This window comes from Rhinolophus sinicus, chromosome 18 (assembly GCF_057876585.1).
Source record: "Rhinolophus sinicus isolate RSI-liver-muscle chromosome 18, RSI-T2T, whole genome shotgun sequence".
Classification (NCBI taxonomy): domain Eukaryota; kingdom Metazoa; phylum Chordata; class Mammalia; order Chiroptera; family Rhinolophidae; genus Rhinolophus; species Rhinolophus sinicus.
Genome location: NC_142518.1, coordinates 101,539,910 through 101,555,550, shown reverse-complemented (window position 1 = coordinate 101,555,550; position 15,641 = coordinate 101,539,910). Strand labels below are relative to the sequence as shown.

General features: G+C 40.9%; 1 protein-coding gene across 1 annotated transcript; it reads left to right on the top strand.

The window, feature by feature from the left end:
- On the top strand, positions 1 to 14,494 carry LOC141569586 (tubulin alpha chain-like). The gene is given in 4 exon segments (XM_074323323.2): positions 1 to 192; positions 13,976 to 14,014; positions 14,016 to 14,345; positions 14,348 to 14,494. Coding segments are annotated over 4 exon segments (708 nt in total).
- Positions 14,495 to 15,641: the final 1,147 nt, after the last annotated feature.

The following is a 15,641-nucleotide window of genomic DNA, read 5'->3' as shown; positions in this document are numbered from 1 at the left end:
ATGGCACCCCACACCATACTGTGCAGCAAGGGATGGGAGAGCCCCCCGGAGGTGATTTACAGACCTCCCGCGCATTGCCCTCCACCCGGTGCTCCTCGGGCCTACAGCGTCTGGGTTGGGCTCGGGCAAGGCCTCCGTACCACTCCGTCCCCTCCCATCCCAGGGCCACAGACGTCGGGTCCCTCCGGGCTGGTAAGAGCCGCTGTGATTGGAGCTAGCCAAACAGGCTGCCAGGTTGGTGAGCCTCGCCCCTCCCCCGTGCTCCAGTGTCCCAGGAACAAGAGGAAACTCTCTTGTCATATCCATCCCCCTATTCATATCTTTCACAGTGTCTGGGCCTCAATAAAATACCTCTCCGTTACTCTGGGTTCCAGTTGCTAGAATTGTGGACACAAGTTTGGTCTGAAATAACTCCAGGAAAGGAAGGGTGAAAACAAGCAATTCTGCCCCACTGAGGGGGCGGTGCCAACGGGGAATAAACTGATACTGCCTCTTTCGAAGAGTCCATTGTGCTGCTGCCTTCTTAGAAGTGCCAGGGTCACCCTTTCAGTCCGGCTCACATACTCTCTAAAGATCTATGTCTTTGTGTTGCACTTTGTCTGATTTCCAAATTGCCTTTAAGAGAAAAGATTTCATCAATCAGCACATTTGGAGGATTTAAATATAGATGAAAGATAATTTTTTTTTAAAAAAACTTCAGCAATAGGGAAAAGAACTGAACTGAACTGGAGTGAAACTCTGGCCAGAGTTTTCAAACTAGAGCATGGGCCTCCCCCCTCCCACTCCTCCAGACACACCTCTACCAGGAAAACTGCCCCTTCATCTGTTTTACAGATTAGGGTTCTTGTAAGATTTAATTTGAAATGAGGGTTCTGCTGCGTAAGTGGCAACAATAACAAAATCTGGTCATACCCCAACACTCCTCTGGCTTGTTTTACGAATGAGGAAACTGGCCCCTAAGGGGAAAATGGCTGTGCTCAAGGCTGCTTAGCTGGTTCTGTGGTGGCACCTAGGAACCAGAGGGCTGTCTGCTGCACAAGACGGGGAGAAACTGATGAAAGCCAGTCCCAGCAGCCTCTCAAGCTCATAATCCCACAGGGTCTCTAGAGAAAAGAGGTAATTCCTGACACACAGACACCTAGTAGCCACCGCTTGGCTTGGTGAATGGCAAAGTGATGTGGGGAGCAAAGGGTCCTTACAGAGTAGAAAACACCAGCCCATCTTTTAGCTTTCCACTAACAGGACAAGAGCTACCTTTTGGTGGGAATTATTCTACATAGAGATTTTATTTCCTGTCGTGTCTATAGGACTCCAATCATCAACGTCCCGTCTAGAAATTTACAGGGGGAGAGGGCATCCTAAATAAATGCAGGCAAAGATTTATAAACAGATGTTCATCACAGACATCCTTAGAATGGTAAATGGTACAACCCAAACGTCTAACAAATAGGCAAAGTTTATGTAAAACATGTTTCCAAAAGAGACTACTTTGCAGACATTAAAAATTGTGTGTGGAGAGATTTTAATGACACAGGGAAATTTTTAAACCACAAAGTGAAAAGAGAAAGATATACAAAAGTATATTCGGTATGTATATGACCTATTTAAATATAGGTATTCATGACTGGAAAAATACGCAAAAATGCAGGGTAATATGAATACTGGTCAGTCTTCCTTATATTTTGTTGTACTTTCCAATTTTCTCTGATAAGATTTTATTCCTGTTATCACCAGAAAACACAGGTTTAAAATATATTCCCTCTCTATCGCAAATACAGAAATGTGTCTCGTTGTGAAAGAAGAAAGACCCAGCGTTCCCTTCATCTGTTTTGGGGTGAGAAGGGGACAGGGAGCTTCAGGAGCAGTAATTCTCTAACTCTTCTCCGGTTAGGGCCTGCACTGAACACAAGCAGGATAAGCACAGAGCAACCCCCCACCCTCAAAGTGCCCTCCTCAGTAAGCAGGGGCAGGAACAGATTAGTGATGGCTTCATCATTCTTCTGACCCACTCACTGGAGAAAAAGACCTCCTTGGGAGCCAAGCTCCACCACAGCGTGGGCTGCGGGAAGCAGGGGCCAATGAGGACCCAGATTTGAGCAACCCTCACTGTGCTCTTGGGGTGAGGGGGTGAGCAAGACCAGGGGTTGGGTCCCAGGCCAGGCAGAGGAGGGGCTAGATGAGCACCCACCAGCTGAAGTGAGTACAATATGCCGTTTTTGTCTTCCTCATCATCACCATCCTCAGCCACGCCACTGTCATTTCTGCCAGACCACTGCCATGGCTTCCTACCTCTTCTCCCTGCTGCCGTTCTGTTCCCCACCAATCCGTTCTTCCTACAGCATTCCTTCCCCTTTTCAAACATATAAACGATCATTGTTACTTCCCTTCTTAACAACCTCTGGTGACTTTCTATTGATTGCTGTTGGGAAAATATCCCAACTGTCCAAAGCATTGCCTGATCCAGCTCCTGCCTACCTTTCTGGGGTCTACTCCTTGCACTCCTACTTCTCCCTATCTCAACCCCAGCCAGGATTCCTTTGAGAAATGTTTGTTAAATAAGTCATGGTTCCTGATGGTTTCACATCTAAATAAAATGTAAAATCCAGTATTTGTCTCAGATAAAGATCATTATGCACAGTACACATTTTATTTTGCATCTGGAATTTCCCCAAGTCCACATATCAAGCACAGATTTCCTGACAATTAATAAAATGTACTAGCAAAAATTACATCATTTCTTTTCTGCCTCAGGGATTTTGAATTTGCTGTTCCCTTTTCCTGGAATGTGCTTTCCCAAGCTCTTCCCTCAAATAGTCCAGCGTCCTCCTAAAAATCTCAGTTCAAGCATCACTTCGGGGAAGGCTTCCATAATGCCCACCTCCAGAATAGGACAGATCTCCTGGTTATAAGCTCTCATAGCACTGGGTGCCTCTTCACAACACTCATCGCAGTGGTCATTTTATGTTTATTTATGTGATTCTGCCCATTGGAGGTCTCTCTCCTAGTCTATAAGTTCCATGAGGGCAAAGTTTGTGTCACCAATACCTGGCGCAATGCCTAATCCATATTAGGCTCTCAAAAATATATGTGGACCGTTGACTGCCTATTTAAGGAAGGGGGGATCTCTGGGGCTTGAAGCTAACAGGATCAGTACAAGTCCATGAAAATCACGAGTGAATCTGCTACCTAGGCTCGATTTCTAACCAGCTGTAGGCTCTTGAGGACATCACTTATTCTCAGCCTCAATTTCTTCAGATGTCAAGTGCGAATGACAATTTCTCTGGTTTGTTGTAAGGATCGGATTTTTTTTTAAAAAAGGCAACCACAATGCTTTCAGAGCTGAGTGCAGTATCTGGCACACAACCATTGTACAGTACGTATTAAGTATAATGATTACCATGCTTAGCAATCTCTACTGACTCTTCAGGGAGGAGTAAATGCTCTCTGGTCAGATTCTGTACTTCCCACCATCACAAGTGGCTAGTTCCTGCTGTAGAAAGAAGGCGAAGTACGACGTCACCATTCAAAATGAAGAAACCATATGACACCAAAAGCATAAACACAAAAGAAAAATAGATAAATTGGACTTTGTGAAAATTAAACTTTTTTGCTTTAAAGGACATACATTGTCCAGACAGTGAAGTGACAACCCATGAAATAGGGAAAATACATAAAAATCATGTATCTTGTAAGGTGCTCATAGCTAGACTACATAAAGACTTAAGACTCAATAATAATAACAATAATAATAATAATAATAATAATAATAAAATTACCCAATTAAAAATAGACAAATGACTTGAATAGGAATTTTTCCAAAGAGAATATACAAATAGCCAACAAGCACATGAAAAGATGCTCAACAGGAGTTTCCGGAAAAATGGCGGCGTGAGGTGAGCCTCTGTAAAGCTCCCCTGGAATTCACAACGAATCGAACAACAAAAACTCCACAAAGGACTCCCTGCACAGCAGACAGGCAAGCCGAAGGGGCCCACTACCGAAGTCACCTAAAGGTGGGCAAATCACGCGAGCGGTGGGGAGGAGGGAAGGGAGAAGTGTGGAGACGGAGCCGCATGGTTGCAGGACACAGACCTAGCTCAGTGCGCCAAGCTCGCTGCTTCCCGGAACTACCACAGCTGTGGGAGAGGGAAGAACTCGGACTGCTAGGGCTCTGCTTATGGCCCACAGGGCTGAGGGGCCAGCATATAACACGGCTGAACCCAACGCTCACGGCAGAGACCTCGGAGAAAAGACTGAGGGAAGAAGGCTGAAAATGCCGAGCAGAGAATGGAGCCTTAGGCACTGAGACTAGCCGCCCCCTCCCTACCCTCCCAGATCTCGCCCTGCCCCCACCTGCCCGGTGCTAGAAGTGGAACAGTAGCAGTGTCAGATCAAAATAACAGAATATTTGCTGTTCTGAGAACTGTGGACCACAGACACAAATTTGCAGCTCAACTAGTTCTGGCAAAGGGGAGGGAGCTGTGGAAGCAGGACCGGCTTTGGTGGTGGTCGCTGCCATTGCTCTGGGACACCTCTCACAACTCACCCCGCCCCTGGCCCCACCTATCTGGGCGGATCCCTGCAGGAGTAAACAGAACTGCTGAAACACACGAGCTCTGAATCAGGAGCTGGAAGAGCTTTGGAACATCAAAAGCTCTCCGCATACCCACCGGGACACTGCGCCCTATGACCTAGACGAACTATTAACAGAGGAGAAGCCCGTCTCCCAGGGAATCCCCCCATTGTGTGAGAAGCTGGAATAGTGCAGAGAAAACATAGCACTACCATGTAGGAGAAGAAAAATAACCTGCAGTTGCAGAAAAAATAAAACACTCTACCAACAAGTACTGGAAAACAAAAGAAAGAGTGCTTCCTATCAACCTGTTGCAGAAGCCACTCCTGTAGATGTCTAGGAAGAGAAATAGTAAACCAGTAATCACCATGAATAACCAAGGTAACAAGATAGCTCAGAAAGAAAGAGAAAAATCTCCAGAAAAGGCACTTAAAGATACAGAAATATGTGACTTAAATGACAGAGAATTCAAGATTGCAGTTCTGAAAAAACTCAACGAGATACAAGAAAACACAGATAGGCAGTTAAAGGAACTCAGAAACTCAATCAAAGAACAGCATGAGCATTTTACGAAAGAGATTGAAATTTTAAAAAAGAACCAAATAGAATTTCTGGAGATTAAGAACTCAATAGAAGAAATTAAGAATGAAATAACCAGCTTAGGTAGTAGAGTTGACCAGATGGAGGAAAGAATCAGTGACATCGAAGATAGAAACCTGGAATTTACACAGATGGAAGAAGAAAGAGACTTGAGACTTAAAAGAAATGAAAGAACTCTACAAGAACTTTCTGACTCCATCAGAAAGAGCAATATAAGAAAAATGGGCATACCAGAAGGAGAAGAAAGAGAGAAGGGAACACACAATATATTCAAACAAATTGTCGATGAGAACTTCCCAAACTTGTGGACAGAACTGGACCCTCGAATCCAAGAAGCAAATAGAACACCTAGTTACCTCAATCCCAACAGGCCTTCTCCAAGGCACATTGTATTGAAGCTGTCTAAAATCAACGACAAAGAAAGAATCCTCAAGGCAGCCAGGGAAAAGAAGATGGTAACATACAAAGGAAAGCCCATTAGATTATCATCAGATTTTTCAGCAGAAACTCTACAAGCCAGGAGGAAGTGGAACCAAATATTCAAACTATTGAAAGAGAGAAATCATGAGCCAAGAATAATATATCCAGCAAAGATATCCTTTAGATATGAAGGAGGAATAAAGACCTTTCCAGACATTCAGAAGCTGAGGGAATTTTCTAATACACGACCTGCACTACAAGAAATACTAAAGGAGGCTATTCGACCACCATCAACAGGGACAATATGTGGCAATCAAAACTCAAAAAGGGGGAGAGTAAAGGCCTGAACCGGAATATGGGAATGGAGAAAGTAAGTGTGCTGAAGAAAATGGAATGCTCTAAATATCAAACTTTCTTTTACATAAACTTAAGGGTAACCACTCAAAAAAAATCCAGAACTGAAAAATATATTGTAATAAAAGAAGAAACAGAGGGAAACATCATAGAATACCACCACACAGAAATAACAGACAACAACAAAAAGGCAAAGAAACAATGGAGACACAGCCTTACCAGAAAACTAAAGATAGAATGACAGGAAATCCTCACATATCAATAATCACCCTAAGTGTAAATGGACTGAACTCACCAATAAAAAGGCACAGAGTAGCAGATTGGATAAAAAAACTAAACCCAACCATATGCTGTCTCCAAGAGACACATCTCAGCTACAAGGACAAGAATAGACTCAAAGTGAAAGGGTGAAAATTGACACTCCAAGCAAATGGTGCCCAGAGAAAATCAGGTGTAGCCATAATGATATCAGATGAAACAGACTTCAAGGTGAAAAAGATAACAAGAGACAAAGATGGACATTTCATAATGGTGAAGGGGACTGTACAACAAGAAGACATAAGAGTCGTCAATATTTATGCCCCCAATCAGGGAGCACCAAAATATACCAAGCAACTACTAACAGAACTAAAGGGAGAAATTGACCAAAGCACAATTATACTAGGGGACTTAAATACATCATTGACAGCTATGGATAGATCATCCAAACAGAAAATAAATAACGAAATAGCAGCCCTAAATGACACATTAGATGAAATGGACATAATTGACATTTATAGAGCACTTCATCCTAAAACATCAGACTATAAATTCTTTTCTAGTGTACACGGAACATTCTCAAGGATAGACCATATATTGGGACATAAAATCAGTCTCAGCAAATTTAAGAAGATTGAAATCATACCAAGCATATTCTCTGATCACAAGGCTTTGAAATTGGATATCAACTGTAAAAAGAAAGCAGGAAAAAACACAAATATATGGAGATTAAACAACATACTTTTAAAGAACGACTGGGTCAAAGAAGAAATTAGAGGAGAGATCAGAAGATACATAGAAACAAATGACAATGAAAATACATCCTACTAAAATTTTTGGGACACAGCGAAAGCAGTTTTAAGAGGGAAATTTATCTCATTACAGGCTTATCTCAAGAAACAAGAAAACTCCCAAATAAATAACCTCATGTTACACCTTAAAGAACTAGAAAACGAAGAACAAGTAAAACCCAAGGTCAGCAGAAGAAAGGAAATAACAAAAAGTAGAGCAGAACTAAATGAAATAGAGAACAAAAAGACAATAGAAAAAATTAATGTGACAAAGAGCTGGTTCTTTGAAAAGATTAACAAAATTGACAAACACTTGGCTAGACTTACTAAGATAAAAAGAGAGAAGACACTAATTAACAAAATCAGAAACGAAAAAGGGGAAGTTATCACGGACACCACAGAAATATAAAGGACCATCCAAGAATACTATGAAGGACTATATGCCACCAAATTCAACAACCTAGAAGAAATGGACAAGTTCTTAGAAACATATAGCCTTCCAAGGTTGAACCATGAAGAACAGGAAAATCTAAACAGACCGATCACCAGTAACGAAATTGAATCAGTCATCCAAAACCTTCCCAAAAGCAAAAGTCCAGGACCAGATGGCTTCACTAGTGAATTCTACCAAACCTTTAAGGAGGATCTAATACCAATCCTGCTCAATCTCTTCCAAAAAATTGAAGAAGAGACAATACTCCCTAACTCATTTTATGAGGCCAACATTACCTTGATACCAAAACCTGGCAAGGAGAGCACAAAAAAAGAAAACTATAGACCAATATCTCTGATGAATACCGATGCAAAAATCCTAAATAAAATTCTAGCAAATCGAATACAACAATGCATTAAAAAGATTATTCATCACGACCAAGTGGGTTTCATCCCCGGGGCACAAGGATGGTTCAACATCCGCAAATCCATCAATGTGATACATCACATAAACAAAATAAAGGACAAAAATCATATGATTATATCAATTGATGCAGAAAAAGCATTTGACAAGATACAACATCCATTTATGATTAAAACACTTAATAAAATAGGCATAGAAGGAAAATACCTTAACATAATAAAGGCCATATATGACAAGCCCTCAGCTAATCTCATAATTAATGGTGAAAAACTGAAGCCCTTTGCTCTACGTTCAGGAACACGACAGGGCTGTCCGTTATCACCTCTGCTTTTCAACATAGTGTTGGAAGTCCTTGCCAGAGAAATCAGGCAAGAGAACGAAATCAAAGGCATCCAAATTGGGAATGAAGAAGTTAAATTGTCACTCTTTGCAGATGACATGATGCTGTATATAGAAAACCCTAAAGACTCCACCAAAAAGCTATTAGATACAATCAACGAATACAGTAAAGTTGCTGGCTACAAAATCAACGTACAAAAGTCCATTGCTTTCCTATATGCTAACAATGAAATCTCAGAAAAAGAAATACAAAAAACAATTCCTTTTGCAATTGCAGCAAAAAGAATAAAATACCTAGGAATAAACTTAACCAAGGATGTGAAAGACCTATATGCTGAAAACTATAAGACATTTTTGAAAGAAATTGAAGAAGACACAAAGAAATGGAAAGACATTCCGTGCTCATGGATTGGAAGAATCAACATAGTTAAAATGGCCATATTACCCAAAGCAATATACAGATTCAATGCAATCCCCATCAAAATCCCAATGGCATATTTTAAAGAAATAGAACAAAAAATCATCAGATTTGTTTGGAACCACAAAAGACCCCGAATAGCCAAAGCAATCTTAAGAAAAAAGAACAATAATGGAGGTATCACACTTCCTGACTTTGGCTTGTACTACAGGGCTACAATAATCAAAACAGCATGGTATTGGCAGAAAAACAGACACATAGACCAATGGAATAGAATTGAGAACCCAGAAATAAAACCACATAAATATGGACAGATAATTTTTGACAAAGAAGCTAAAAACATACAATGGAGCAAAGACAGCCTCTTCAATAAATGGTGCTGGGAGAACTGGATAGCCACGTGCAAAAGAATGAAACCAAATGTCACCATGTACCAAAGTTAATTCAGAATGGATCAAAGACTTAAGCATAAGACCTGACACAATAAACTGCATAGAAGAAAACATAGGTACTAAATTTATGGACCTTGGGTTCAAAGAGCATTTTATTAATTTGACTCCAAAGGCAATGGAAGTAAAAGCTAAAATAAACGAATGGGACTATATGAAACGTGAAATCTTCTGAACAGCAAAAGAAAACATCGACAAAATAAAGAGGCCACCAACTGAATGGGAGAAAATTTTTGCAAACAGTGCCTCCGATAAGGGGCTAATATCCAGAATATACGAGGAACTCATGCAACTCAACAACAAAAAAAACAAACAACCCAATTGAAAAATGGGCAGAGGACTTGAAGAGACATTTCTCCAAAGCGGACATACAAATGGCAAATAGACGTGAAAAAATGCTCAACATCAGTAATCATCAGAGAAATGCAAATCAAAACCACAATGAGATATCACCTCACCCCAGTCAGAATGGCTATCATCAACAAGACAAATAGTAATAAGTGTTGGAGAGGCTGTGGAGAAAAAGGAACCCTCATACACTGTTGGTGGGAATGCAGACTGGTACAGCCATTATGGAAGGCAGTGTGGAGGTTCCTGAAACAATTACGAATGGAATTGCCATATGACCCAGCAATCCCTCTCCTGGGTATCTACCCAAAAAATCTGAAAACGTTTATAGATAAAGACACGTGTGCTCCAATGTTCATTGCAGCTTTGTTTACGGTGGCCAAGACATGGAAACATCCAAAATGTCCTTCAATAGATGAATGGATAAAGAAGTTGTGGTATATATACACAATGGAATACTATTCGGCAGTAAGAAAAGATGATATAGGAACATTTGTGACAACATGGATGGATCTTGAGAGTGTAATGCTGAGCGAAACAAGTCAGACAGAAAAAGCAGAGAACCATGTGATTTCACTGATATGTGGTATATAAACCAAAAGCAACCAAAGAACAAGACAAACAAATGAGAAACGAAAACTCATAGACACAGACAATAGTTTAGTGGTTACCAGAGGGTAAGGGGGGTGGGAGATGAAGGTAAGGGGGATCAAATATATGGTGATGGAAGGAGAACTGACTCTGGGTGATGACCACACAATGGGATTTATAGATGATGTACAGAATTGTACACCTGAAATCTATGTAATTTTACTAACAATTGTCACCCCAATAAATTTAATAAAATTAAAAAAAAGAATAGAAAAGATGCTAAACATTGTTAGTCTTCAGAGAAATGCAAATCAAAACCACAATGAGATACCCCTTCACTCCAACTATGATGGCTATAATAATAATTTTAAAATAGGCAATAACAAGTGTTGGTGAGGATGTGGAGAAATCAGAATCCTTATATAGTGCTGGTAGGAATATAGTGGTGTAAAGCCACTTTGAAAAAGTGTCTGGCAGCTCCTCAAAAGGTTAAAAATTGAATTACCATATGACCCAGAAATTTTATTCCTAGGGATAACCAAGAGAAATAAAACATATGTCCACACAAAAATTTGTACACTAATGTTCATAGCAGCATTATTCATAATAGCTAAAAAGTGGAAACAAGTTAATTGTGTATTAACTGATTAACAGACAAATAAAATGTGGTATATCTGCACAATGGAATATTATTCTGCAATAAAAAGAAATTGAGTACTTGTATATATACAGGTTAATATTTATACATATATTACCTACCTCTATCAACTTATGAGAAGGCCTAGAATTAATGATATCCCAGTAGCAACAAGCACACCTAGAGTCCAGATCTTAAGTTTCTAATATCATTTTTCAATAAAAGGAACCAGGGCACTTTGGGGAAATGGCTGATTCTAGGACTGGGGCCAGAAATATACAAAATGATTCTGGAGCATCCTGTAGTGCCAGAAAGTAAGAAAAGGTAAGAAAGAAGGCAAGGGAGGAAGGAAAGAAGGAAGGAAAGAAAGAAGGAAGGAAAGAAAGAAGGAAGAAGAGAAGGGAGGAAGGCCCCCAATGATAGGGGAGTGTCAAAGGGACACGGGGGCCAACTAAAAGAGCTCTGACCAAATCTGGAACAATTTGAGCAACAAAATGAATAAAATAATACGGGATTATAACTCAAAGTATAAAACAAATATCCATGCATCCACACGGACATAAATAAGTAAATACATAAATGAGGGGAGGGGAAGAGGCAAATCTGTGCAGAAGAAATCTAAATAATTTATGTAAATACTTTGGCTTCAGGGAGGTGGGCATAACTCCCCACCCCTTAAGTATGGGCTACTCATAGTGACTACCTTCTGAAGAGAATAGTAGGGAAAGAGGGAGAAGAGTAACTTTGCAGTGGAGAAACCTGACAAACACTACCTCAGCCAGCAGATCAAGGTCAACATCAACGGCAATGAGTCATGTTGATAGTATGTGCTGTTGATATAATGTGATTAAAATGGTACTTTTTCTTTGTGGTCTTCCTCCCAAAAATCCATAATCAGTTTAATCATGAGAAAAACATCAGACAAATCCTAACTGAGGGGCATTATACAAAATATGTGACCAGTATTCCTCAAAACTGTCAAGGTCATCAAAAACAAGGGAAGTCTGAGAAACTGTCACAGCCAGGAGTAGCCTAAGGAAACATGATTACTAAATGTAAGGTGGTATAGTGGATAGGCTCCCGGAACAGTAAAAGGACTTTAGGGAAAAACTTAGAATATCTGAATAGAGTGTAGAGTTTATTTAGTAACAATATATCAATATTGGTTCATTAATGTAACAATTGTACCACACTAATGAAAGATGTTAATAATTGGGGAAAGTGGGTATGACAGTATATGAAACTCTGTGTAACTATTTTTCTCAATTTTCTGTAAATATATAACTGTTCTAAAAAGTAAAGTTTACCTTTTAAAAAAGAAATGAAGTACGAATACCACAACATGGATGAAACTTGAAAATATTATGCTAAGTGAAAAAAGCCAGTTACAAAGGAGTCCATATTGTATAATTCCACTTATGTGAATGTCTAGAATAGGCACATCCATAGAGACAGAAAGTAGATTAGTGGGTGCCTAGGGCTGGAAGATTTGAGAGAAAATGGGGAGTGACTGTAACTGGGTACAGGGTTTCTTTTTGGGGTGATGAAAACATTCTAAAATCAATTGGTGGTGGTTACACAACTCTTAGTACGTATACTAAAAACCATTGAATCATATGTTTTACATGGATGACTTTTATGATATTGAATTATATCTCAACAAAGCAGCTATTGTTAGTAGGAGAGGTATTTGGTTGGCAACCTGTCCAGTGCTAGGAGCTGCTGTACACCCCAGGCACTAATTCAAACCCAAATGCATTTTCCTAACCAAGGTGGTCAGAGCAGGAACAGTCCTCAGAAATCATCCAGTCTAGCACCTTCATTTTACATAGAGGGAAACTGAGTCCCAGAGGGACCTAAACAAGCCAAGGTCACACAGCTTGTTCATGCCATAAGAAATGAACTAGAACTTGGGTATGCTGCCTCTCTGTTCACTGATGTTTTTTACAGCTATCATCCAAGCTGTCTTTAATAAGGCTGACTATGTTTTTATCCACCCACCTCTACCACAAATCTCTTCTTAGTTGGAGGGTGGATGGAAAATGGCAAACCATTACCAAAAGAAAAACGAAATAATCTTTTCAGTTACTAAAAACCTAGATTAACTCTCCAACTGGGTTCCTGCTCAGAACTCATTTTGAAAGTGAGTTACTTTGTGTGTTAAAGGAAATCTTCACTGAGGGAAAAAAGCTCCTGTTAAAAAATAATTAAGAGCTCAATTTATTTTTACAGTATGTTGTTCACTGTGGAAATGTCAAGAAAACTTAACAGAAGTGTACATTACCATGCATATTTTACTCTTAGATTTTATTATTATGCTTTTACATGTGGATCTTGGAAGTCCCTGATGAACAAAACACAAATGTATAATACTAGACATCATTCAAAACATTTACTGAACTTCAATTTTTGTTTAAATATGAAACCATCAGGGACTTCTGAAATATGTTTGAAAAGCTTTGCCAAAGCCCATGATTTATTTATTCCATAAACATTTTTAAGGCATTCTATGTGTGAGGAAGTGTGCAAGGATCTGGGAATCATAGGCAGTCATGGTGCTCAAAATATACGGTCGGAGAGAAGGTCAACAGGGGACTCTGTCTTGAGGCAGAATGAAACGGGTGCCATTCCACCATAGAGCTAGTGTCTGTGAGAAGGCCAAAGAAGGGGTTTCCTGGAGAAGAGATCATTTAAGTTGAACCTTATACAGTATGTAGGACTTTCATAGGAAGAGAAGGAGTGGTGGACATTTCAGGCAGATAGATCAGCATGAAAAATATTCAGTCATATATCTTGGAGTCAGGAAACTTCATGTAGTTAAATAACATGGCTACAGAGAAAGGGGGTATGGAGAGATGGGCAAAATGAAGCTGGATCAGTGGAAAAGGTCTCGCTCATGGGTCCTGAATGCTACACTATGGTGTTGTACCTTGATCCTGTACTCAGCGGGAACAACAAAAGGATTTTGGTCAGTGCTTTATAAAGATCAAGCTGATGGATAGGATGAAGGATAAATTAGGGAGAGAAGAGACGAGAAGAAGGGAGATTGGCCAAGAGGCTGTTTCCTTTTGGTTCAGGTAAGAGAGAAAGACCTGATTGGGTGTAGTGGCAATGAGAATGAGAAGTGGTAGGATCAAGAGATAGAAATCTCTGTTTCATTTTGGGTGGGGGTACACAGAGAAGGAGGTGGCATTAACAGAGATAGGTAAGACAAAAAAAAGGAGTCTAAGCTCTTAAACTTTTAAAATGAAGAGAATGGAGATCTGGTCAAGATGGCGGAGTAGGTAAATGCTGTGCTTACCTCCTCTCACAACCATATCAAAATTACAACTAATGAGCAGCATTCTGCAGCAGAGATCACCAATGTGTGCTTTGAGCCATACCAACCAGATGGTAAAATATGACCCTCGCCACGTTAAATATGTGGTTTGCTGCCTATTGTACCATGGTGACATGGTTGCCAAAGATGTATATGCCAACATTGCCACCACCAAGCCGAAGCGTACCATCCAGTTTGTGGACCAGGGCCCCACTGGCTTCAAAGTTGGCATTAATTACCAGCCTCCCACTGTGGTACCTGGTGGAGACCTGGCCAAAGTACAGCAAGCTGTGTGCATGCTGAGCAACACCACACCTATTGCTGAGGCCTGGGCACTCCTGGACCACAAGTTTGACCTGATGTATGCCAAGGGTGCCTTTGTTCACTGGTACATGTAGGTGAGTGCATGGAGGAAGGAGAGTTTTCTGAGGCCCGTGAGGGCATAGCTGCCCTTGAAAATAATTATGAGGAGGTTGGTGTGGACTCTGTTGAAGGAGAGGGTGAGGAAGAGGACAGGAATATTAAAGTTAATATGTCATGAAGGTGCTGCTTTTACAGGGAAGCTTATTCTGTTTTAAACATTGAAAAGCTGTGGTCTGATCAGTTAATTTGTATGTAGCAGTGTATACTCTCATATACAATTACTGGCCTATGCTTTAAAACATGATGCTTTGTTATAGACCCAACCTGTTCCATTTCTCTGATGGATTTGAATAAAGTATTTCCTATCTTAAAAAAAAAAGTTATCACTAAACTACAGAACAACCATCATTGAGAATTACCTATAGTTTAGCTGAACAAAAGCCCTACGACTAAGGACATACAGAAGGAGCCATATAGAGACTGGTAGAAGGGGTGGAGATGTGGAATGGGCGGTCCCACACCCGCGTGCGACCAGTGAAAATTGGGAGGGATATCCTGACTGTGGAGGTATCCCCCGTAAGAGCAAGGAATCCCCAGACTAGGGTTCCAGTACCACAGAGAGGAGTCCCCACAACTTCAGGCTGGGAAAACCAGCAGAGATTGTGGTTGAGTGAGACAGGGTGTCTAGAGTCCCAGACACTCCTCTTAAAGGAGCTGTAAGCAGACTTACTCATTGATGCACTCGCTCTGAGCACCAGTGCTGGGGCAGCAGCTCAAAAGGTGCCAGGGACACATGGGGAGGAACTGAATTGTCTGGCTTCACAATGAGGGCTGAAGAGGCAGCTTTCTCCAGGATGGAGAAGCTGGTGGAAGCCATTGTTTCTTAAGGAGCCCTCCCTACTCACGGCATGCAGATATAGGTGGCCTCCATGTCTGAGTCTCCATCAACCTGGGTAACACTGTTCATTTGCCCTGATTCCCTGACACCCCACCCAACCCAACTTTCAGGCCAACCCAAGCCGCTTCCAGTGGCTTTTCCATATAAACGGCTTGTTTTGGCTCATGCTGTGGACCTTCCTAAAATCTCTCAAAGGTTCACAAAACCCAAACAAACAGCACCTGGCTTTGGCATGTCCTGTATCTCTAGCTGAGCAGACCAAAGCTCAGCACTAGTGACAGCTGGCCTCAATTTGTGGTTTAGCCCTTTGAGGCACCTTGAAGTCCAGCATGAGTGGTAGCCATCTGTGGATTGCTTTGTGGCTCATGGAAGGTGGTCCTGGGTAGGGCACAGGCTCCGGCGGAACTTGGTCTATGGCAGGGCCCTC